The sequence below is a fragment of the Salvelinus sp. IW2-2015 genome, linkage group LG15, assembly GCF_002910315.2.
Source record: "Salvelinus sp. IW2-2015 linkage group LG15, ASM291031v2, whole genome shotgun sequence".
Classification (NCBI taxonomy): Eukaryota; Metazoa; Chordata; class Actinopteri; order Salmoniformes; family Salmonidae; genus Salvelinus; species Salvelinus sp. IW2-2015.
The window spans coordinates 43,629,976-43,654,543 of record NC_036855.1 but is presented as its reverse complement, the minus strand read 5'-3'; the positions used below and the strand labels follow the sequence as shown (position 1 = coordinate 43,654,543).

Here is a 24,568-nt window from a genome sequence, read left to right as displayed (position 1 = left end):
TCGTCATCAAGCTCGAGACCCTGGGTCTCGACCCCGCCCTGTGCAACTGGGTACTGGACTTCCTGACGGGCCGCCCCCAGGTGGTGAGGGTAGGTAACAACATCTCCACCCCGCTGATCCTCAACACTGGGGCCCCACAAGGGTGTGTTCTGAGCCCTCTCCTGTACTCCCTGTTCACCCACGACTGTGTGGCCATGCACGCCTCCAACTCAATCATCAAGTTTGCAGACAACCACTACAGTGGTAGGCTTGATTACCAACAACGACGAGACGGCCTACAGGGAGGAGGTGAGGGCCCTCGGAGTGTGGTGTCAGGAAAATAACCTTACACTCAACATCAACAAAACAAAGGAGATGATTGTGGACTTCAGGAAACAGTAGAGGGAGCACCCCCCTATCCACATCGACCGGACAGTAGTGGAGAGGGTAGTAAGTTTTAAGTTCCTCGGCGTACACATCACGGACAAACTGAATTGGTCCACCCACACAGACAGCATGGTGAAGAAGGCGCAGCAGAGCCTCTTCAACCTCAAGGGGATGAAGAAATTCGGCTTGTCACCAAAAGCACTCAAACTTTTACAGATGCACAATCGAGAGCATCCTGTTGGGCTGTATCACCACCTGGTACGGCAACTGCTCCGCCCACAACCGTGAGGCTCTCCAGAGGGTAGTGAGTAACGGTCGGCCGATTAATCGGAATGGCCGATTTCAAGTTTTCATAACAATCGGAAATCGGTATTTTTGGGCCCGATTTGCCAAATATTTTTCTTTTTTTCAATTTTTTTCTTTAATATATATATATATATATATATATATATTTTTTTCTATATATAAATATTTTTTACACCTTTTATTTAATCTTTATTTAACTAGGCAAGTCAGTTAAGAACACATTCTTATTTTCAATGACGGCCTAGGCAGAACGACAGATTTTTAACCTTGTCAACTCGGGGGATCCAATCTTGCAACCTTACAGTTAACCAGTCCAATGCTCTAACACTGATTACATTGCACTCCACGAGGAGCCTGCCTGTGCTGCGAATGCAGTAAGCTAAGGTAAATTGCTAGCTAGCATTAAACTTATCTTATAAAAAACAATCAATCAATGTCTGTCATTGCTCCAATGTGTACTTAACCATAAACATCAATGTCTTTCTTAAAATCAATACACAAGTATATATTTTTAAACCTGCATATTTAGCTAAAAKAAATCCAGGTTAGCAGGCAATATTAACCAGGTGAAATTGTGTCATTTCTCTTGCGTTCATTGCACGCAGAGTCAGGGTATATGCAACAGTTTGGGCCRCCTGGCTCTTTGCGAACTAATTTGCCGGAATTTTACGTAATTATGACATAACATTGAAGGTTGTGCAATGTAACAGGAATATTTAGACTCATGGATGCCACCCGTTAGATAAAATACGGAACGGAATAAACGTTTTGTTTTCGAGGTGATAGTTTCCGGATTAGTCAAAGGTATATGCTTTAGAGAGAAATAGTTGACGCGTTATAATTCCTGTAATAACTTGCGACTGAACTTGAAAGGGTTCCTTTGTTATTTACCGTTCATGTCTTCCATAGAGAATGTCTTGATCTACTTCAAATAAGGTCGTGTTTCGTGCAGGCTTAAACCGTCTCGACGTTTTGATACCCGTGTAAATCTCACTAGGATAAGGTAACGTTTGTCAACATATTTTCATAATTCCACTCTACAAAAAAAATGATCTTCGCTTATATTTAGCCAATATTGATCAGAGTTACCTTGTCCTATGGATATCTACACAGTTATAAATTGGCAAGGGTGGTGTAAGCCTACACGAAACACAGACCTCATTTTAAGTGAATCTAAAAATATCCTATGGAATAAATGAAGGAACCGCTTTTCAGATTTTGCTAGAAGGTGTCATGGGAATTATGACTCGCACTTTGTCGTCAATTCTTACCATGCCCATTATTAAAATAGGATTTCCTGCATGTAGAAATGACAGTTTTTGTTTTCAACATTCATCACAGGTAACTTAAACTATTTTTATTTCAAACAGTTGAGAGATTTGTCTCCTAAGCAGACTCTTCAGTATCATTGTCACTTCAGAGCTGTGTGTATTTATGTATTATATTAAGTTAAAATAAAAGTGTTCATTGTTCATTCAGTATTGTTGCAATTGTCATTATTACAAAAATGTGTGTGTGTGTAGAATATAAAACTTTATTTTTTTTTTATAAATCGGCCGATTAATCGGTATCGGCTTTTTTAGTCCTCCAATAATCGGTATCAGCGTTGAAAAATCATAATCGGTCGACCTCTAGTAGTGAGGTCTGCAACAACGCATCACCGGGGGCAAACTACCTGCCCTCCAGGACACCTACACCACCCGATGTCACAGGAAGGCCATAAAGATCATCAAGGACAACAACCACCCGAGCACTAGCTGTTCACCCGCTATCATCCAGAAGGCGAGGTCAGTACAGGTGCATCAAAGCAGGGACGAGAGACTGAAAAACAGCATCTATCTCAAGGCCATCAGACTGTTAAACAGCCACCACTAACATCGAGTGCTGCTGCCAACATACTGACTCAACCCCAGCCACTTTAATAATGGAAAAATTGATGTAAAAATGTATCACTAGCCACTTTAAACAATGCCACTTAATATGTTTACATACTCTACATTACTCATCTCATATGTATATACTGTACTCGATATCATCTACTGCATCTTGCCTATGCCGCTCTGTACCATCACTCATTCATATATTTTTATGTACATATTCTTCATCCCTTTACACTTGTGTGTATAAGGTAGTTGTGGAATTGTTAGGTTAGATTACTCGTTGGTTATGACTGCATTGTCGGAACTAGAAGCACAAGCATTTCGCTACACTCGCATTAACATCTGCTAACCATGTGTATGAGACAAATACAATTTGATTTGGTAATAAAGCAGAGGAAGCTAGCTGGCTGCTTATAACGTTAGTTTTGAGCAACCGGGTTAAGTAGCTGGATAGCTTTTTATATTCATCAACTGAAGTTCAGTTTCAATAGGCGAACAACAAGTGGCAACCTAGCTAATACTTACAAGGATTCCTAAATCATTGCTAAGAATAATGAAAATGACTGCAGTTTCTACTAGTCGTTGTATTGGTGCTAGCTCGGTACCAAACTAAAAGCTAGCTACCCCAGAAGTTGCGGTCAAACAAAATATGGCTGGTGAAGCTCGACCGGACCGGGTTGTGAAGATAGGCACAATAGTGGAATTTGTGGGTTGCCTTCAAAATAAAAGTGTGTCATTGACAGTCATGCAAATGAATACAAATAGTATAATAATGCCATACTTTTATTTAAGGCTAACCGCAAAGTCTAATATTGTAGCTAATACTTCTTGTGGCTAGCTTCACATAGATGGGGCCAACCACCATTAATCAAATAAGAACTGTCTTATAAATTAGGGTTATTTTAGATGACACCTAGCTATATAGTTAGCTAGCAAACTATAGCTACTGAAACATGTCGATTTGCTATGTTTTTGTGGAAGAACATTGTTTGCATCCATGAGCTAGCTAGCTTTTTTTTAATGACCAGCACTGTAGGTGCGCGAGACAACTTTACCAGCATCATAGCATAGGTATCGATGAATCGTTGTGACATATGAAATAAGAATGATAGTGTAATCAATGTGTAATAACTAAGTAAAACATTTTTGATGCATTAAATGTGACGTGCAGTCATATTCTGGTCCTGATTGGTCAAAAAGCTTATTTGACGTATCTTTCTTGACACGCAAGACCAAAACGGCGTTCCATAGAAATCCTGGTTGAGAATGAAACGACTGAACAACCAAACAGCACAGCAAGTAAGTGAAAGATATGGGTTTTGATTATGTTTTCCTGGTAATGGGGACATATGTAAATGCCAACAAAATAACTTTTTGGTGTGTGTGTGTAACCATTATTTAACTAGGCAAGTCAGTTAAGAACAAATTCTAATGTACAATGATGGCACGGATGACCCTGGGCCAATTGTGCGTTGGCCTATGGGACTCCCAATCACGGACGGATGTGATGCAACCTGGATTCGAACCAGGGACTGAGATGCAGTGTCTTAACACACACATGGACGCTGCGGTCTAACTATTTAACTGTACTAGAATGATTAAAAGGCCGCTAACATTTTTAATATTGGTATAGTTGTTTTTGGTAAGGAAAATATTGGATATCGGTGTCGGCCAAAAATGTCATATCGGTGCATCACTACTTCCAAGCAAGGGCTTTGGGATGGAGATGCAACATGGCAGTCATGCCAACATATCTCATCAGCCACCTGGTGGAAAGGACTTTGTGGATCTGAGGCTCTTTCCCCTGTTGCCTCCATCATCCTCTAAATCCCACCAACATCAGCCGCCTCAGAGCGCAACTGGTCCTTGTTTAGGAACACGCACGCAACAGCCTGACCAATACAAGGGTTGAAAAATTGGTGGCCATCCAGGCAAATGAGGCTTTTTGAGCCTGACAACAAGCCATCCTCAACAAGACATGGAAGCCCGAGACAAAGACAACCAAAGCTTTAGTTTCTAGACTATCATTTTACAGATGTATGTTAAATGTTTTTGGGAGATGCGATGGATCATTGGGGATCATTCAATATTCCCTTTCTTTTGTTGTTCAGTGAAATCATCCCATGTGAAGTGTCATCTCATTTAATTAAAAAGATCAAGTTGTAACTAAATCGTTTTTTAAATTTCTATTGGAAGGATGTAATCATTTGCAATTATGTCTACTTATTATAAGGTATAAGGTTTATGTTTCTGTCTTCATATGATATGGTAAATATATCCAATGCAAAAAACATCATTTAAATGGTATTAATATTAATTTGCATATATTTCCGTTAATTCCCATCGAAAGTTTCCACCTCTGAATATTCCCCAAAATGTGCAACCCTATTTGTAATTATGAAAATTTGTCAAAACAGATTGTGAACCCAAAAGTGGAAGTTAGATTCTAGAGTGGGGACAAGCAATACTGACTGCTCCCTAAGACTAGCAAGCTTGTGTTTCAGCAGCACATTCAGTGGCTGACTCAATTTGTAGAGCAAGTGTGAGTAAATTAGCATTGTAACTGGGGGTTGGGCGTTTTTTTTCAATCAGCTGATTTCTTATTAGTTCATCTTGTATTGCTCCAAAATAATTACATGCCTGTGCTTTCAAATCAGCTCCCTGACGTCGTTGTCTTTACAAAATAAAAATAAAAGTGAGTTGAGAGCTGCTAGTCTTCCCAAAGTGCTGAAATATGCGGCGCCGCTTCTCTACGAGGTAGTGTTAGTGTTGGTACAGTAGGAGGATAGCACGTTTCCTGTCGCCGGCAACAGTATCCAATCCTGACAGGATTGCCTGGGTGAGGCAGAAACGGGCCTGGAGCCATCCTCGTCGCCAATGTGTTGGGAGAACGATACGTTTTTATTTATATACGACTCGGGTTTATTAGCTAGCTATCGCGCTAACATGCTCACGTTCATGAGCTACCGTAATAACAACGTTTAACCAAAGTACGGTGGCCGTTCAGGAGAACAATACGGCGAGTCAAAAACGCACTCCATTTTTATTGGTTGTTCATGGTTGAGTAAGTGTAGCCATTCAAGTGTACAGTATTACTCCGGTAGCCTGGTCCCAGATTGGTTTGTGCTTTTGCCAACTCAATTGTCATTGTCAAGCCAAACATGGTATGACAATTCAATAAGGAGTTGGCAAGGGAGGTTGAGTAAGTGTAGCCATTCAAGTGTACAGTATTATTCCGGTAGCCTGGTCCCAGATTGGTTTGTGCTTTTGCCAACTCAATTGTCATTGTCAAGCCAAACATGACAAAGACAATTCAATAAGGAGTTGGCAAGGGAGCAGAAACCGATCGGTAGTCTATGCAGACTCTGGATGGATATGATTCAAAAGATAAAGGAATTGGATAATGGTATTCTACACATCATATCAATATTTTAGTCTATGTATGTTAGCCCTCAGTGAAAGCTTGTGTAATGTGATGCTGATAAGCTGCAATATCTTCTGCTGTATTTTAGGACTACATCATCATTGGATAAGTGGAGTCAAACTAGAAAAAACAAAATAGTTGGACATTTAGGCATAGACCTACAGCTTATGAACAAAGGGGTGGGTATCTTTCTTCACAGAGATACACAGACCCCAATATTATATTTGTAGTTGTTTGCTTGTCTGTCTCCCATACACCTCACAAACTGGCTGGGAGAGTGAGTGCCATCAACACTGTACTGATCTTTCTGTCACTTGTGTGTTGGGTTGTGCCAGCACTTTCCCGATCCAATTCATATGCCTTTTCTGTTAGTTCTATCCTTGTTTGCAAGCTTGACATTGGTTGCAAGCTGTTGCATCCACAAGGGAGTTGTGCGGTTGTCAAACACCTGTGTAAACATGATCTAAGAGCCAATTTATGCTTGATACGAAAACATGGTCGGAGGTGCCGTATGGATGGTGTGACGCAATTGCGGAGCCTCTGGAGGCACGCAGAGTTTACATTTAACTCCTTACCGCATCTCCGTATGCCTCGAAAATGTTGTAACAATGCGGAGGGCTCCGTATAGCTCCGCATTGACATGATTGGTTGACGGTGAGGGCAGGAGATCCTGTATAAACACAAACTCACTTCCTAGACAACTTCCTTCACAACAGCTCTGCGCTGCAAAGCGCAAGAAGTATGAATGCCCTGACTTCTGCAGAGGCCATATGACCAAAATCCTGCACGGCCAATGCAGACATCGGATAGACCATGCAGCGCGTTTAAGTTGCTTGTTTACGTCAATGGATCAGAGACAGGGGCATGGGCAGCATATAGCCTAGCGTTTAGAGGAGGTTCGAATCCAAGCTCAGTTGAGAAATTCTGGTGCGGAGTTAGCCGGCAACTGGAGGCCTGATGCCATTGTACCCTTGAGCAAGGCACTTAACCCCTTACAATTGCTCCAGCTCGGTGTGTGTGTGTGTCTCGGGAGGGTTGGGTTGCATAAAGACAAACGTTCGTTCTCTGCAAGTTAATGGACAATAAAGTACATCTTCTCTTACGTGGAAAGGTAAGAACAAACAGACTTACATATTATAGTGACACTCTTGCTCTGTCATGTGGGGGGCTCATGGGTAAAGTATGGGGAGAGGAGTTGCCCCTAGTTCAGATAGCTGATAGTAGGGTACTAGTTTGGGGGGTTTGGGGGGGTCAGAGCGAGTCAGACCACAATAACATCTCCTGATTTCCACCAAATTAAGACTAGATTTATTTTTTATTTTTTTATTTAACCTTTATTTAACTAGGCAAGTTAGTGAAGAACAAATTCTTATTTACAATGACGGCCTACCCCAGCCAAACCTGGACGACGCTGGGCCAATTGTGCGCCACCCTATGGGACTCCCAATCATGGCCGGATGTGATGTAGCCTGGATTCGAACCAAAGACTGCAGTGATGCCTGATGCAGTGCCTTAGACCGCTGCTCCACTTGGGAGCCCAATTGCTTTTATTGTTTTGGCAACCCTCCTAACCTGTGGTTAGCCGGTCATTCGAGGGGATTAAAACCTGGTTTGCTGGTTCAACTTGAGCTACCGTCTCCTCGTTCTTCTAGTTAGTTTAGCAAGCTAAGGAGTGGACTTGCTAATGCCAAAATATTCTCAAAAGATACACTATCTAGAGTTATGCTTCCTTGCTGCGTAACCTTGCCAAGTACCTGTGACAGAAGTGGTTCAATCAGGACTGGCTTCCCCCCCAGTGGGGGGCACGCTAAGGCATGGATGGGCAACTTTGATGGATGGGCCACAAAAAATCTTAACTCATCATGAGTGAGAATGACTAACAAAAATCAATGGGGGTTCACTGGTCGGTAATTCAACCATGATTACTACATGTTTAGATCGAATAAAATCTAATTTTATGTCATATGTAGACTTTACAGTAAAATGCTTACTTACAAGCCCTTAACCAACAATGCAGTTAAGAAAAATACCTACAAAAATAAAGAAAAAAGTAACAAATGATTAGATAGCTGGATGTTAGCTGACAGGCTAATTGAGTGACTGTCAATGATTTGGCATTCCAAGAGAAAAAAAATGCTGATGCACTGACTGAGTTTATATATATTTATTATTTCTAAAAACCTGTTTTCACTTTATTTTGAGATAGTGTGCGTAGAATGAGGATTATTTTTTATTTAATCCATTTTAGAATAAGGCTGTCACATAACAAAATGTGAAAAAAGATGATGGGTCTGAATACTTTCCGAATTAACCGTGTATGAATGTGTGTGTATATACCGTTGAAGTCGGAAGTTTACATACACCTTAATACTAAAGTGTATTAAGGTGTAAATACATTTAAAACACCTTAATACACTTAAACACGCCAAATACATTTAAACTCAGTTTTTCACAATTCCTGACATTTAATCCTAGTAAAGATTCCCTGTTTTAGGTCAGTTAGGATCACAACTTTATTTTAAGAATGTGAAATGTCAGAATAATAGTAGAGAGAATGATTTATTTCAGCTTTTCCTTCTTTCATCACATTCCCAGTGGGTCAGAAGTTTACATACACTCAATTACTATTTGGTAGCATTGCCTTTAATTGTTTAACTTGGGTCAAACGTTTTGGGTAGCCTTCCACCAAGATTCCACAATAAGTTGGGTAAAATTATGGCCCATTCCTCCTGACAGAGCTGGTGTAACTGAGTCAGGTTTGTAGGCCTCCTTGCTCGCACACGCTTTTTCAGTTGTGCCCAAAAATGTTCTATAGGATTGAGGTCAGGGCTTTGTGATGGCCACTCCAATACCTTGACTTTGGTTGTCCTTAAGCCATTTTGCCACAACTTTGGAAGTATGCTTGGGGGTCATTGTCCATTTGGAAGACCCATTTGCAACCAAGCTTTAACTTCCTGACTGATGTCTTGAGATGTTGCTTCAACATATCCACATAATTTTCTTCCCTCATGATGCCATCTATTTTGTGAAAGTGCACCAGGTAACCTCCTGCAGCAAAGCACCCCCACAACATGATGCTGCCACCCCCGTGCTTCACGTTTGGGATGGTGTTCTTCGGCTTGCCAGCATCCTCCTTTTTCCGCCAAACATAABGATGGTCATTATGGCCAAACAGTTCTATTTTTGTTTCATCAGACCAGAGGACATTTCTCCAAAAAGTATGATCTTTGTCCCCATGTGCAGTTGCAAACCGTAGTCTGGCTTTTTCATGACGGTTTTGGAGCAGTGGCTTCTTCCTTGCTAAGCGGCCTTTCAGGTTATGTCGATATAGGACTTGTTTTACTGTGGATATAGATACTTTTGTACCCGTTTCCTCCAGCATCTTCACAAGGTCCTTTGCCGCTGTTCTGGGATTGATTTGCACTTTTTGCACCAAAGTACATTCATCTCTAGGAGACAGAATGCGTCTCCTTCCTGAGCGGTATGACGGCTGTGTGGTGCCATGGAGTTTTTACTTACGTGCTATTGTTTGTACAGATGAACTTGGTACCTTCAGGCGTTTGGAAATTGCTCCCAAGGATGAACCAAACTTGTGGAGGTCTCCAATTTTTTTCTGAGGTCTTGGCTGATTTCTTTTGATTTTCTCATGATGTCAAGCAAAGAGACACTGASTTTGAAGGTAGGCCTTGAAATACATCCACAGATACACCTCCAATTCACTCAAATTATGTTAATTAGCCTATCAGAAGCTTCTAAAGCCATGACAATTTTCTGGGATTGTCCAAGCTGTTTAAGGCACAGTCAACTTAGTGTATGTAAACTTCTGACCCACTGGAATTGTGATACAGTGAACTATAAGTGAAATAATGTAAACAATTGTTGGGAAAATTACTTGTGTCATGCACAAAGTAGATGTCCTAACCGACTTGCCAAAACTATAGTTGTGTAATGTGTGGATGTAAACTTCCAACTTCAACTGTGTATTATATATATATATATATATATACACTGCTCAAAAAAATAAAGGGAACACTTAAACAACACAATGTAACTCCAAGTCAATCACACTTCTGTGAAATCAAACTGTCCACTTAGGAAGCAACACTGATTGACAACAAATTTCACATGCTGTTGTGCAAACAGAATAGACAAAAGGTGGAAATTATAGGCAATTAGCAAGACACCCCCAATAAAGGAGTGATATATATATATACACACATACTTTGGGGAGAAATTGATCCACGGGTCTACAAAATGCGGGCATGTTGCCCATCTCTGCTCTAAGGGCTCTATTTTTGGCTGGTGGGAAGGAGGCGCAAGTGTCAAACGTACTTTAGTTTGCGCACTGGCATTTTCCACTCCTTACGCCAGGTTTGGCAATTTACCTGTCTAACATCAGTTAGCTTGTGTTGAGGTAGTAGGGGTGGAAATATGAGGTATGTCCTTAAACACRTGCCAATATGCCAATTTCAGTCAGCGCAACTAGGGATATTTAAGACCGACCAAAAGCTGGTCTTAGTGGTAACGCAATTGGTTATGGCATTGATTTTGCCAGCTAGGGCGCACACAGTAGCCTTATGTATTTTATTATGATCTCCATTAGCCGATGATAAAGGCAACATCTAGTCTTACTGGGGTCCTACATAACGAAAAATACACTAGACTTTACAATTTACATACATTTAAAAGCATTAACATGTAGTGTGCATGTGTGTGTGCGTGCGCATCTATCAGTTATACATACATGTCAGTACATGCACACAAGTAGGACACATGGGCAAGAGGCGTTTTGCCGTGAGGTGTTGCTTTATTCGTAAAATAAATTAAATAAATTGCTGTTTACTTGCACTATATGAGATGGGACTTCCATGCAATTATGGCTCTGTATAATACTGTTAGTTTCCTTGAATTTGTTTAACAACCTGAACCAGATTATAGGCACTAGTTAAGTGAGAAGCTTCATCAGACAGTGAGAAAAACAGTCAATATTCAGGTCCCCAAGAAAGTTGACCTCTCTGTTTACATCACATACACTATCAAGCATTTCACACACATGATCTGTAAACACTTGGTGGACTATAGCAACACCCTAAAATAATAMGCTTTAGATGACTAAGGTGAACCTGCAACCACACTTCCCACAATATCTTCTCTAAGCATTGCAGGGATATAGCGCTGAATTCGGAAGTGCATTTAGAAAGTATTCAGACCCCTTGACTTTTTCAACATTTTGTTACATTACACCCTTATTCAAAAATGTATTGAATTTATTTTTCATCATCAATTTACACACAATACCCTATAATGACAAAGCGAAAACATTATTTTTACAAATAAAAAAAGTAATAACTGAAATACCTTATTTACATAAGTATTCAGACCCTTTGCTATGAGACTTGAAATTGAACTCCGGTGCATCCCTGATGTTTCAACAACTTGATTGGAGTCCACCTGGTGTAAATTCAATTGATTGGACATGATTTGGAAAGGCACACACCTGTCTATATAGGGTCCCACAGTTGACAGTGCATGTCAAAGCAAAAACCAAGCCATGAGTTGAAGGAATTGTCCGTAGTGCTCCGAGACAGGATTGTGTCGAGGCACAGATCTGGGGAAGAGTACCAAAAAAATTCTGCAGCATTAAAGGTCCCCAAGAACAGTGGCCTCCATCATTCTTAAATGGAAGAAGTTTGGAACAACTAAGACTCTTCCAAGAGCTGGCCGCCTGGCCAAACTGAGCAATAGGGGGAGAAGGGCATTGGTCAGGGAGGCAACCAAGAACCCGAGCTCCAGATTTCCTCTGTGGAGATGGGAGAACCTTCCAGAAGGACAACAATCTCTGCAGCACTCCACCAATCAGGCCTTTATGGAAGAGTGGCCAGACAGAAGCCACTCCTCAGTAAAAGGCACATGACCGCCCACTTGGTGTTTGCCAAAAGGCACCTAAAGGTCTCCGACCATGAGACAACAAGACTYTCTGGTCTGATGAAACCAAGATTGAACTCTTTGACCTGAATGCCAAGAGTCACGTCTGGAGGAAACCTGGCACCATCTCTAGGGTGAAGCATGGTGGTGGCAGCATCATGCTGTGGGGATGTTTTTCAGCGGCAGGGACTGGGAGACTAGTCAGGATCAAAGGAAAGATGAACAGAGCAAAGTACAGAATCCTTGATGAAAACCTGCTCCAGAGTGCTCAGGATCTCAGACTGGGGCTGAAGATTTACCTTCCAACAGGACAACGAGCCTAAGCACACAGCCAAGACAACACAGGAGTGGCTTTGGGACAATTGAATCAATTTTAGAATAAGGCTGTAACGTAACAAAATGTGGAAAAAGTCAAAGGGTTTGAATACTTTCCGATTGCACTGTATACATTAACACCTCTCCCATAGGCATTTCTGTGTCTTCTGTAGATGTTATATACTTGTATTGCTACTGCTGTGTCAAAGGAATGATCTAAGTGAGTCTCAAAAATGGCTAATATATCTTTCCTCTCCGGACACACAGCTTCAGGATAGTTCTAGACATTCCGCACAAGTTCTTGGCTCTTTCCAGAACAGCTACCTTGTCCTTGATCCTCAGGAACTTGACCACTATTGGCCTGGGCCTGTCACCTGGGCCGGTGTTGGGTTTTCCAGTCCTGTCGGCGCACTCCACCTCACTCTTCTTGTGGTCCATATTCTGTTTCTAAGTGATAATTTCCCTCACTTTGTCCTCAGACTCCGTCCAGGTCTGGAGGAGATTCTGCAATTCAGTCCACAACAATGTTGTTTCAGGAGAATCTGAGTTCTCTGTCATTGTTATCATGCATTCACATACAGAACTGATGTCCTCACTCATCGAGCTAACCCTGGGAAAACTGCAAACTGTTCTTCAGGTCCTAGACCTCTCTGGTCAGATTGTCCATTCTTTTATTCGTTGACTCCACAAGTATTTGGACACAATACGTTAAGCTATTTTCTTATTATAACAACTGCTTGTAGAACTCATTTTGTTTGTTTAAAATATACTTCACCTATAATAGAGACACCCCAATGTCCTCAACGGTACTCCAACCGGCTTTGGTCTTTGTTATGGTAGCAACGTAGGCTATGCAGTTACTCCTCACAGTTCCAGAAAGGGCAGATTGAATCCCTGCTGTTTGTTGCTGTTTCTAACAGGCACACTCCCGGGACAATCCGTGGTTCTAGCCGTAAGGACTGTGGGCTGTGTACAAGCTGCTAAGAAAAGCTAGCTTGATAGCTCAAATCAAATCAAATGTATTTATATAGCCCTTCTTACATCAGCTGATATCTCAAAGTGCTGTACAGAAACCCAGCCTAAAACCCCAAACAGCAAGCAATGCAGGTGTAGAAGCATGTTAGCTTGCTAACATTAGTTAGAAGCTAAGCTAGCGTCTGCGCCAACAAGGGAATGATGAGCTATTTCTCTGGAGCAAAATAGACCTATTGTTCCCTCTAATACAGTGAACGTCCTACACTTTTGTGATGTTATATGTTAACAATTATTTGAAAATAAGTCCATTAATTCATAGTTTTTGCAAAAGAAAGCCACGAGAAAGAAACACGTTTCAATGCATGTCCATCAATGTTTTATTAAAATATCACAAACAGCAAAATAGTGAACCCCTTTTTTTATTTCTCTGACAATTTTTGTCCCGCTTCTGTAAAAAGTTTGGACTGATTATGTGCGATGCCATTGCATGAAAGGTGTCAGTGACTGTAGGAAGCCTGTTTAGGTAAACTGCTTATTGCTTTTATTTTTTTATTCTGTCAAAAAATATATTATTTTCTCTGTTGGACCTAACTGTTAAATTGTTCTGAATCCGCTATATTTGCCTGTTGGTTTCCCTTTCACGTGACAAAGTTACTACTTGCCATATCAACAGCAATGGTAGGCCTTCAAAGTATTCACACCCCTTTTTCCACATTATGTTGTGTTACAGCCTGAATTTAAAATGGATAAAATTTTGATTTTTGTTATTTTGTCACTGACAAATGAAAATGTTTCTCAAAATGTTTACTAATTAACAAAAAATGAAAAGCTGAAGTGTCTTGAGTCAATTAGTATTCAACCCCTTTGTTATGGCAAGTCTAAATAAGGTCAGGAGTAAAAATGTGCTTAACAAGTCATATATTATGTTTAATGGACTCACTCAGTGTGCAATAATAGTTTAACATGATTTTTGAATGACTACCTCATCTCTGTATCCCACACAAAAATACAACATAAGGTCCCTCAGTCACGCAATGAATTTCAAACACAGATTCAACCACAAAGGCCAGGTTTTCCAATGCCTCGCAAAGATACCAAATCCAATCTTATTGGTCAGATACATGTGACCAATACACCCAGTCACTTAAAAAATACAAGCGGAAAGATTTTAAAATGTTTGTCTAACAATGATCAACAACCAACTTGACTAATCTTGAAGATTTTTTTTAAAGATGAATGTGCAAATATTGCAATGCTCTTAAGAGACTTACCCAGAAAGACTCACAGCTGTAACTGATGCCAAAGGTGATTCTAACATGTATTGACTCAGGGGCTTGAATACTTATCTAATCAAGAGTGTTTTTATTTTATTTTATTTTTTACAAATGTTAGAATTGTTCTTCCACTTTGACATTAGAGTATTTTGTATTGATCATTGACAAAAAAAAAAATCCACTATATAACAAAATGTTGAAAAGGTAAAGGGGTGTGAATACTTTCTGAAGGCACTGTGTGTGTGTGTATGTGTGTATATATATATATATATATATATATATTTATTTGGGAGCAGTACGTAGAGTGGACATTACCTCTTTCTTTTTATACTGGATCTTTTTCCAACTCCTGTGAAAAGTTTGGATGTCTGTAAAACCCTCCATAGTGTACATTGTCTTGTGCCTAATATTATATGCCCACGGGGAGCAATTATGGTGCCCGTAACTGTATTTAGACATAGCTTATTTAAAGCAAGTTGCTTTGTTCTATTCACTGCCGATTTGTTTTTAATTTAATCTTTCTTATTGACAACGTTTGGCATGTCCATGGCTCAGACATAATGCATTTTACAGTAGGCCTATATCATTACGAATTATATGTTTAACAATATATTTCCATAGTGAAGCCATACTATTACTTAGAACATTGTGTACTGCAAACATGTTACACATTCTTAGCAAATATGGGATATGTCTACATTTAGTTACTTTGTTTCTGTAGTCTAATTAACAAACTAAGCTATAACTGACAAACATTATAATTGGAGTTGATGAAAATACAATACATAAAATACACAACTTGAAGCAACCACATATTTAGCCATGGAGCACGTTCTGATTGGCAAGTGAGGGATCACGCCTCGACACACCTACAATTGTTAATTCATCAAAATCCAATTGTATTTGTCACATGCGCAGAATAAAACAGGTGTAGACCTTACTGTGAAATACTTACTTACAAGCCCTTAATCAACAAAGCAGTTAAGAAAATATTTACTAAAAACTGAAGTATTTTTTTGTTGTTGTAAGAATTACACAAAATAATGAGGCTATATACAGGGGGTACCGGGGCAATGCGTGAGGGGTAAAGGTTAGTCGAGGTCATTTGTACATGTAGGTAGTGGTAAAGTGACTATGCATAGATAAACAGCAAGTAGCAGCAGTGTAAAAACAAAGTGTCCTGGTGGCCCTTTGATTAATTTGGGGGGAAGATTAAGGAGGCTTTTGGGACTAGTTGACGCTCCATTACCGCAGCCTTTTTGCTCGCATAATTCTGGTTGTAAAAAAAATCACACACCCCCAAACCTAAATCTTAGCCAGCGCTAAGATTTGACATTGCGTTAGGTCTGTTCAAATAGAGCCCTTAGGCTACTATTGAGAGTTTGAATAGTGGGCCTGGAATATACTATTCAAATACAAGGTGCAATTTTGAAATTTGGTAGTGCATCAGCAGTTTTCTTCTTGTTATGCAGTGCGGCTTGGTAGGGTCGTGTTTTGGAAGTACGCATGGTTCTCAACCTTCGCCTCTCTCTAGTCTGAGGGGATAAAACATTTTTTTAAATGAATTATGCTCTCTCGGGTCATGATTTAGGTCCATATAAAAAAAATCCCAAGCGTTGTGAGCTCAACCGGTGCTTTGGTTCGATGGACTACACCTCTGCGTGTTGAGTAACCTTGCCTGAGACCAGAAGACTTGTCAGCTCCCCAAATATGCCAAGGCTTTACATCAGCCGGTTAACAGTCCTGTATGCAGGCCTAGGCAACTCCAATCATTCGTTTTTTACTTACCTCCATAAATTCACCATTGCAGGCAACAAAATGTAAGTGCAACTTCTGAGCAATGCCAATTCAACAGTGATATACTGTAGCACCATTTACAGTTACTGTTTGTAGTGGTACCGCATATGAATTTAAATCTGTTGGTAGGCCTACTGCCTGGAATGGATAGGTCTACAGCACTTTGCCCTTGTGCGTAGAACGCTTGCGCAGACAGGCTTGCTATGTGAGTCACGAGAAATCCAACTTGCCTCTCAACCAACAAGGCAGTCCCCCTGCAACAACGCCATAGTCAACGGAGCACAATTATATTATATTAAAGTGTTATTGTTCCAATAAAAAAAGGAATGGTATGTATTATAACTTTCGTGCCAGATTTGAAGGTCAGAATTTAGTCGGACTCGGATTGTAGTTGACAGCTGTGAATAATTTTTCCAGAGTGCTGCGTAGATTTCAGGAGCGGGAGGGGCTTTTCGGTTGCTCAACATGGCTGCGCCCTGTGGAGAACAACAAGTGTAGAAGGTATTAAAATGTATTCACTAGTGTTTACTTTCGCCGTGACAAATATTTTAATCTAAAATTTGAACTTTGCTGGTACATAATTTAATTAAAGATAAATAAGTCCCCGCAAAATAGTTGATGAATTAATCGAGTTTGTCAGTACGGTACAAGCTACTGGTAACAGTTGACGTTAGCTAGCCAACTAGCTAGATGGCTAGCTAGTCTGGTTATAGTTAGCTAACATTTTGGGGCAGCGTTCAATCAAGTTTGTGCATTAACGTCAGCTTTCTTCATTAGCTACTTCTTCTCGTTTCATTGCAATATGTCTTTAATATGTTGCATTGGTAATAACTTAGAAATATGTTGACGCAAGTAGTGTTCCTGCTACTCATCTCTCCCCAACTACGTTACTGTAACTAGCTAGCTAACTAGGATTCACATATAGCTAACTGAACACACGCGCTCAATTCCACCAGGCAGGCACCACTGATCATCCTTTATGTTGTAGTTGAACATTAAATAAAAAGTCAGCCGTGGCATAATACAAATTATTGATAGTAAATGGTCATATGATGTAAGTTCCTATTAATAGTATTGATGTGTATCTAACTGCACAGCTGTATGAATTATTCAATTTTTAGTTTGACCACATTTTCTTTGGTGTCCAAAATGCCTGCAGTGGCCAGCCCATTACAACAGCACAGCAGGTTGCTGGCAGGCTTTACCTTGAGAGGGGGGACAGTTCCATAGGCATCCCAGCACCACTATGGCAAAGGAGCAGCCGAATGTGAGCGACAACCTCCTGCTCCTGGAGTCGTCCGATCTGCATGAACTGGATCAGATCAAAAGTGTCCTCAATGACCACCTCAGCACAGGTCAGTACTCAAAATTCAGCATTATCCCCCCTCTTCCTACTAGCCACTCAACCACAACAGGCTGAGATTACTACACGCTACTAGGGAGAGAATAGGTCAGTGTTTGCATGGTTCTCTGTAGGTCTCAAACTTTAGGTGACATTCTGCTGCCTTTACCGCAGAGCAATTAAGTTTCGGGTATTTTTGATTTTTTTTTAACAACTAATTTGTATTTGTTCTGAATCCCTATTAGCTGCTGCCTACTCTTCTTGGGACCCAATTACATACAAATCAAATGTTATTTGTCACATACACATGGTTAGCAGATGTTAATGCGAGTGTAGCGAAATGCTTGTGCTTCTAGTTCCGACAATGCAGTAATAACCAACAAGTAATCTAACCTAACAATTCCACAACTACTACCTTATACACACAAGTGTAAAGGGATGAAGAATATGTACATAAAGATATATGAATGAGTGATGGTACAGAACGGCATAGGCAAGATGCAGTAGATGGTATAGAGTACAGTATATACATATGAGATGAGTAATGTAGGGTATATAAACATAAAGTGGCATAGTTTTAAAGTGGCTAGTGATACATGTATTACATAAAGATGGCAAGATGCCAGTAGATGAATAATAGAGTACAGTAGTATACATATGAGATGAGTAATGTAGGGTATGTAAACATTATATTAAGTGGCATTGTTTAAAGTGGCTAGTGATACATTTTTACATCATTTCCATCAATTACCATTATTAAAGTGGCTGGAGTGAGTCAGTATGTTGGCAGCGCGCCACTAAATGTAGTGGTGGCTGTTTAACAGTCTGATGGCCTTGAGATAGAAGCTGTTTTTCAGTTTCTCGGTCCCTGCTTTGATGCACCTGTACTGACTCGCCTTCTGGATGATAGCGGGGTGAACAGGCGTGGCTCGGTGTTGTTGTCCTTGATGATCTTTATGGCCTTCTGTGACATCGGGTGGTGTAGGTGTCCTGGAGGGCAGGCAGTTTGCCCCCGGTGATGCGTTGTGCAGACTCACTACCCTCTGGAGAGCATTACGGTTGTGGGCAGAGCAGTTGCCGTACCAGCGGTGATACAGCCCGACAGGATGCTCTCGATGTGCATCTGTAGAAGTTTGTGAGTGCTTTTGGTGACAAGCCGAATTTCTTCAGCCTCCTGAGGTTGAAGAGGCGCTGCTGCGCCTTCTTCACAACGCTGTCTGTGTGGGTGGACCAATTCATTTTGTCCGTGATGTGTACACCGAGGAACTAAAACTTTCCACCTTCTCCACTACTGTCCCGTCGTTGTGATAGGGGGTGCTCCCTCTGCTGTTTCCTGAAGTCCACAATCATCTCCTTTGTTTTGTTGACGTTGAGTGTGAGGTTATTTTCCTGACACCACACTCGAGGGCCCTCACCTCTCCCTGTAGGCCGTCTCGTCGTTGTTGGTAACAAGCCTACCACTGTAGTGTCGTCGCAAACTTGATTATTGAGTTGGAGGCGTGCATGGCACGCAGTCGTGGTGAACGGGAGTACAGGAGAGGGCTCAGAACGCACCCTTCTGGGGCCCCAGTGTTGAGATCAGCGGGGTGGAGATGTTGTTACTACCCTCACCACCTGGGGGCGGCCCGTCAGGAAGTCCAGGACCCAGTTGCACAGGCGGGTCGAGACCCAGGGTCTCGAGCTTGATGACGAGTTTGGAGGTACTATGGTGTTAAATGCTGAGCTGTAGTCGATGAACAGCATTCTCACATAGGTATTCCTCTTTCCAGATGGGTTAGGGCAGTGTGGTTGCGATGGCGTCGTCTGTGGACCTATTGGGTCGGTAAGCAAATTGGAGTGGGTCTAGGGTGTCAGGTAGGGTGGAGGTGATATGGTCCTTGACTAGTCTCTCAAAGCACTTCATGATGACGGAAGTGAGTGCTACGGGGCGGTAGTCGTTAGCTCAGTTACCGTAGCTTTCTTGGGACGGAACAATGGTGGCCCTCTTGAAGATGTGGGAACAGCAGACTGGATAAGGATTGATTGACTATGTCCTTAAACACACCATCCAGCTGGTCTGCGCATGCTCTGAGGACGCGGCTGGGAATGCCGTCTGGGCCTGCAGCCTTGCGAGGGTTAACACATTTAAATGTTTTACTCACCTCGGCTGCAGTGAAGGAGAGCCCGCAGGTTTTGGTAGCGGGCCGTGTCAGTGCACTGTATTGTCCTCAATGCGAGCAAAAAAGTTATTTAGCCTGTCTGGGAGCAAGACATCCTGGTCCGCGACGGGCTGGTTTTCTTTTGTAATCCGTGATTGACTGTAGACCCTGCCACATACCACTTGTGTCTGAGCTGTTGAATTGCGACTCTACTTTGTCTCTATACTGAGACTTAGCTTGTTTGATTGCCTTGCGGAGGGAATAGCTACACTGTTTGTATTCGGTCATGTTTCCGGTCACCTTGCCCTGGTTAAAAGCAGTGGTTCGCGCTTTCAGTTTCACGCGAATGCTGCCATCAATCCACGGTTTCTGGTTTGGGAATGTTTTAATCGTTGCTGTGGGTACGACATCGTCAATGCACTTTCYAATGAACTCGCTCACTGAATCAGCGTATTCGTCAATATTGTTGTTGGACGCAATGCGGAACATATCCCAATCCACGTGATCGAAGCAGTCTTGAAGCGTGGAATCAGATTGGTCGGACCAGCGTTGAACAGACCTGAGCGAGGCAGCTTGTTGTTTTAGTTTCTGTTTGTAGGCAGGGAGCAACAAAATGGAGTAGGAGGTCAGCTTTTCCGAAAGGAGGGCGGGGGAGGGCCTTATATGCGTCGCGGAAGTTAGTATAACAATGATCCAAGGTTTTACCAGCCCTGGTAGCACAATCGATATGCTGATAGAATTTAGGGAGTTTTGTTTTCAGATTAGCCTTGTTAAAATCCCCAGCTACGATGAATGCAGCCTCAGGGTGTGTGGTTTCCAGTTTACAAAGAGTCAGATAAAGTTCGTTCAGGGCCATCGATGTGTCTGCTTGGGGGGGAATATATACGGCTGTGATTATTATCGAAGAGAATTCCCTTGGTAGATAATGCGGTGGACATTTGATTGTGAGGAATTCTAAATCTGGTGAACAGAATGACTTGAGTTCCTGTATGTTGTTATGATCACACCACGTCTCGTTRATCATAAGGCATACACCCCCGCCCCTCTTCTTACCAGAAAGATGTTTGTTTCTGTCGGCGCGATGCGTGAAGAAACCAGCTGGCTGCACCGACTCCGTTAGCGTCTCTTGAGTGAGCCATGTTTCCGTGAAGCAAAGAACGTTACAATCTCTGATGTCTCTCTGGAATGTTACCCTTGCTCGGATTTCATCAACCTTATTGTCAAGAGACTGGACATTGGCGAGTAGTATGCTAGGGAGTGGAGCGCGATGTGCCCRTCTCCGAAGCCTGACCAGGAGACCACTTCGTTTGCCCCATTTACGGCGTCGCTTAGGGTCGCCGGCTGGGATCAGATCCATTGTATTGGGTGGAAGGCAAAACACTGGATCCGCTTCGGGAAAGTCATATTCCTGGTTGTAACGATGGTGAGTTGACRTKGCTCTTATATTCAGTAGTTCCTCCCGACTGTATGTAATGAAACCTAAGATTACCTGGGGTACCAATGTAAGGAATAACACATAAAAAAACAAAATACTGCATATTTTCCTAGGAAAGCGAAGCGGCCATCTCGGTCGGCGCCGGAAGTTAATCATACAATACAAAACACAACACATTATTGCACAACACTCTACCATAACATATCTACAATACAAAATCAATAATACAAGTAATTGACTAACATTGGTTAAATTATTTGAATTCCATTTCATTTGTTTTTCTGTGCCCTCAATGCGCACGTTGCATAGTTTCTCTAGAGATAAATCAGATCAAGCCCAAAATGTGTGACGTAATAGGGAGTTTTAGTTTCCAACAGGCCAATATTCTACATAGTTTAGTGCAGAAAAACTTGGTAATTAGCTAAAATGACCATAATCCATTGTGAGCCTACTTGTCCGGTCTGTGTGCTTATTTTACGCATGCTACGAGTAGAGACAGAAGAATGCACATTAGAGGGAGGGACAGAGAGCAGTTGCTTCGCAAGGTATCGCTACATAAAAAAAGGCCCTCAGTTTTCCCTATGTAACCGATGTGAAATGGCTAGCTAGTTAGCGGTGGTGTGCGCTAATAGCGTTTCAATCGGTGATGTCACTCGTTTTGAGACCTTGAAGTAGTGGTTCCCCTTGCTCTGCAGAGCAAGGTTAACCACTACTTCAAGCTCTCAAAGCGAGCAAGGGCAACCACTACTTCAAGGTCTCAAAGCGAGTGACGTCACCGATTGAAACGCTATTAGCGCGCACCACCGCTAACTAGCTAGCCATTTCACATCGGTTACACCTAAAATGACATACCCAAATCTAACTGCCTGTAGCGCAGGACCTGAAGCAAGGATATGCATATTCTTGATACCATTTGAAAGGAAACACTTTGAAGTTTGTGGAAATGTGAAATTGTAGGAGAATATAACACATTAGATCTGGTAAAAGATAATACAAAGAAAAAACATGTTTTTTTTCCTTTTCATTCCCCCCCATCTTTGAAATACAAGAGAGAGGCCACAATGTATTATTCAATTTTAGCTGCAATTTAGATTTTGCCCACTAGATGGCAGCAGTGTATGTGCATAGTGTGGTGGTTAATTTCTTTACCATCAAATGAGAGACAAACTTATCACACACACATCATACTTCAACTAAATCTTTATTCACTTATTAATAAGGGAGCAGGTCAATACAACACACACAAAGTGAATCGATTGAGTGCTTTACGATAATGATGGCTAGTCAACGAATCACTCTTAGGTGATTAATTGAGACAAAGGTACAAAGGTCTTTTATAGCCAAGATACACCACCTTCAGTCTACTTGACAAACAACAGATGTATGGAATGGGTCACAAGGTTAAGATTTGTGTGAAAGATACGTAAAAACTGTTCTCATTGTGTAGAAACCAGGGTCTGGCCCCGAGCCATCTCTCCCTGGTACCTTTTTATAGAACAGAAACATTAACTCATGCTATGGAATGCGGTCTCTTTTAGGTTTATCACCCAAAGACATTGTAAATCTTCTGTCAGTTTTAAATCTCCCAGAGGCCCATCCTCAGTAGAACACGCACAGATGAGTGTTCTAACAACCCCTTATTCTGTTGCATAAAACAACCATTTGATGCAATAACAGTATTATAACAATCTTGTAATTTCTCTCACAATAGTTTGACTGATCCAATAAACCATTGCATTTCTGTTCAAACTGTTGTATCAAGTCTGCCCAAATGTGCCTAATTGGTTTATTAATACATTTTCAAGTTCATAACTGTGCACTCTCATTAAACAATAGCATGGTATTCTTTCACTCTAATAGCTACTGTAAATTGGACAGTGCAGTTAGATTAACAAGAATTTAAGCTTTCTGAGGGGGGGGGGGGGTCCTGTAGAGGTTTTAAAAAGCATATGGAAATTAAAATAATAATCAATGTCSATTTTGGGCTCAAAAATGAGTTTATTATGAAGTTCGATACCCACTGAATTATATATATTTTTTGCTACAAATCCAGATAATTAATTAAATAGTGATATATTCTGATTACTTTTGACATCACACAGGACCATGTGTTGACACAGACCAATCACACGCCGACAGGCTAGAGGTCACTTGCGCCCTCATGTCATAGACATTAAGATTGACTTGCTCAGGCAGGATGAAAATGACTACATCGACCATGATCCTTTGATAGTTACGGCCACTTTCACCATGATCCTTTGCGTTTTTTGGGCAATGAGGGAGGGGTGCCATTCAGCCCAATTCAGCAATATGGTGCACAAATTCAGTCACTTCCAGTTTCATGCGCCATCGGGAGTTTTCCATAGGAATGCCTGGTTGACATCAGTGCTATCACTATCTACTGTTTTTTTCTAAAGAAAATACATGACTTTAATGATTGATAGTTGGTATTCAGCAGTCAAAAGTATGCCTTATTTACTTTGAATAACTACTAATATAGTGATTTTTGTCAGACAGCATAGGCAGCAGCTCTATAGTGATGAGATGATGACTTGGAATGAAATAATAAAATCATCATAAATTATGGTTAATAAGTGATAAGCAGTAATGGGCAGTCACTGCCATCATGGGACTTTTATTAATTGTTTTAATCAACCCGCATAATGCATTTAATGTAAAAATTGAATATATATTTTTTAACTGAATTGCTTTTTAATCATCGAAGCCGAACTAGCCTACTCCCTACAGTTTTCAGCGGTTAGCTTTGCCCACGACTGCTTCATATGAGCTACTATCCCGACAAGAAGAGAAACGTCAATAATCATCGCTTTCCGAAACATATGGTCCTTATCGTTCATCAGCGAGACAATCCTTCAAATAAAAAAAGATACTTACTGTAGCAGTTTTGCAGAGATCCATACAGCTATGGGTGCCTCCATCTGACGAATCTGCAATTGTTACAATTCCCGAGTTATGCTAACGCGCCTCTGTCTTCTGTAACAAGCGCTGTAACATGGAGAGATGGCCGTGTGGGAACACTTACCCTATAAAGGTGTATATCAATTTAACCTTATTTCTCACAGATATGAAAGATAAGGAGGTCATTATGCTTCCAAAACAGTGCAGCAAGCAATGCGTGTTAATATTCAGACCGAGCATTGGGGCTCTTAACAAAGCTCCCCATACAGAAGATGCCTTTTCCATTACATGACACAAGAGTAATTAGACACTGAGAGTCATGATCAAGTGCTGGGTCCTCTGTAGCTCAATTGGTACAGCATGGTGCTTGCATCGCCAGGATAGTGGGTTCGATTCCCGGGCCCACCCATACTTAAAAAGTATGCACGCATGATTGTCACTTTGGATAAAAGAGTCTGCTAAATGGCATATG

At 41.3% G+C, this 24,568-nt stretch overlaps 1 protein-coding gene across 4 annotated transcripts in view; it reads left to right on the top strand.

The window, feature by feature from the left end:
* The first annotated feature begins 16,458 nt into the window (after window positions 1–16,458).
* The window catches only part of tsc1a (TSC complex subunit 1a), a 47,197-nt gene continuing 39,087 nt past the window's right edge, over window positions 16,459–24,568 (top strand). Inside the window, exons 1-3 of one of the 4 annotated variants that reach the window (XM_024002641.2) lie at window positions 16,459–16,591; window positions 16,680–16,763; window positions 17,422–17,617. In XM_024002641.2, the coding sequence (XP_023858409.1) occupies window positions 17,509–17,617 (109 nt within the window). In that variant the 5' untranslated portion in view covers window positions 16,459–16,591; window positions 16,680–16,763; window positions 17,422–17,508. Of the gene's footprint in view, window positions 16,592–16,679; window positions 16,764–17,421; window positions 17,618–24,568 lie in introns of those variants that run through there. The other 3 variants (XM_024002643.2, XM_024002642.2, XM_024002644.2) reach the window with 3 other exon arrangements.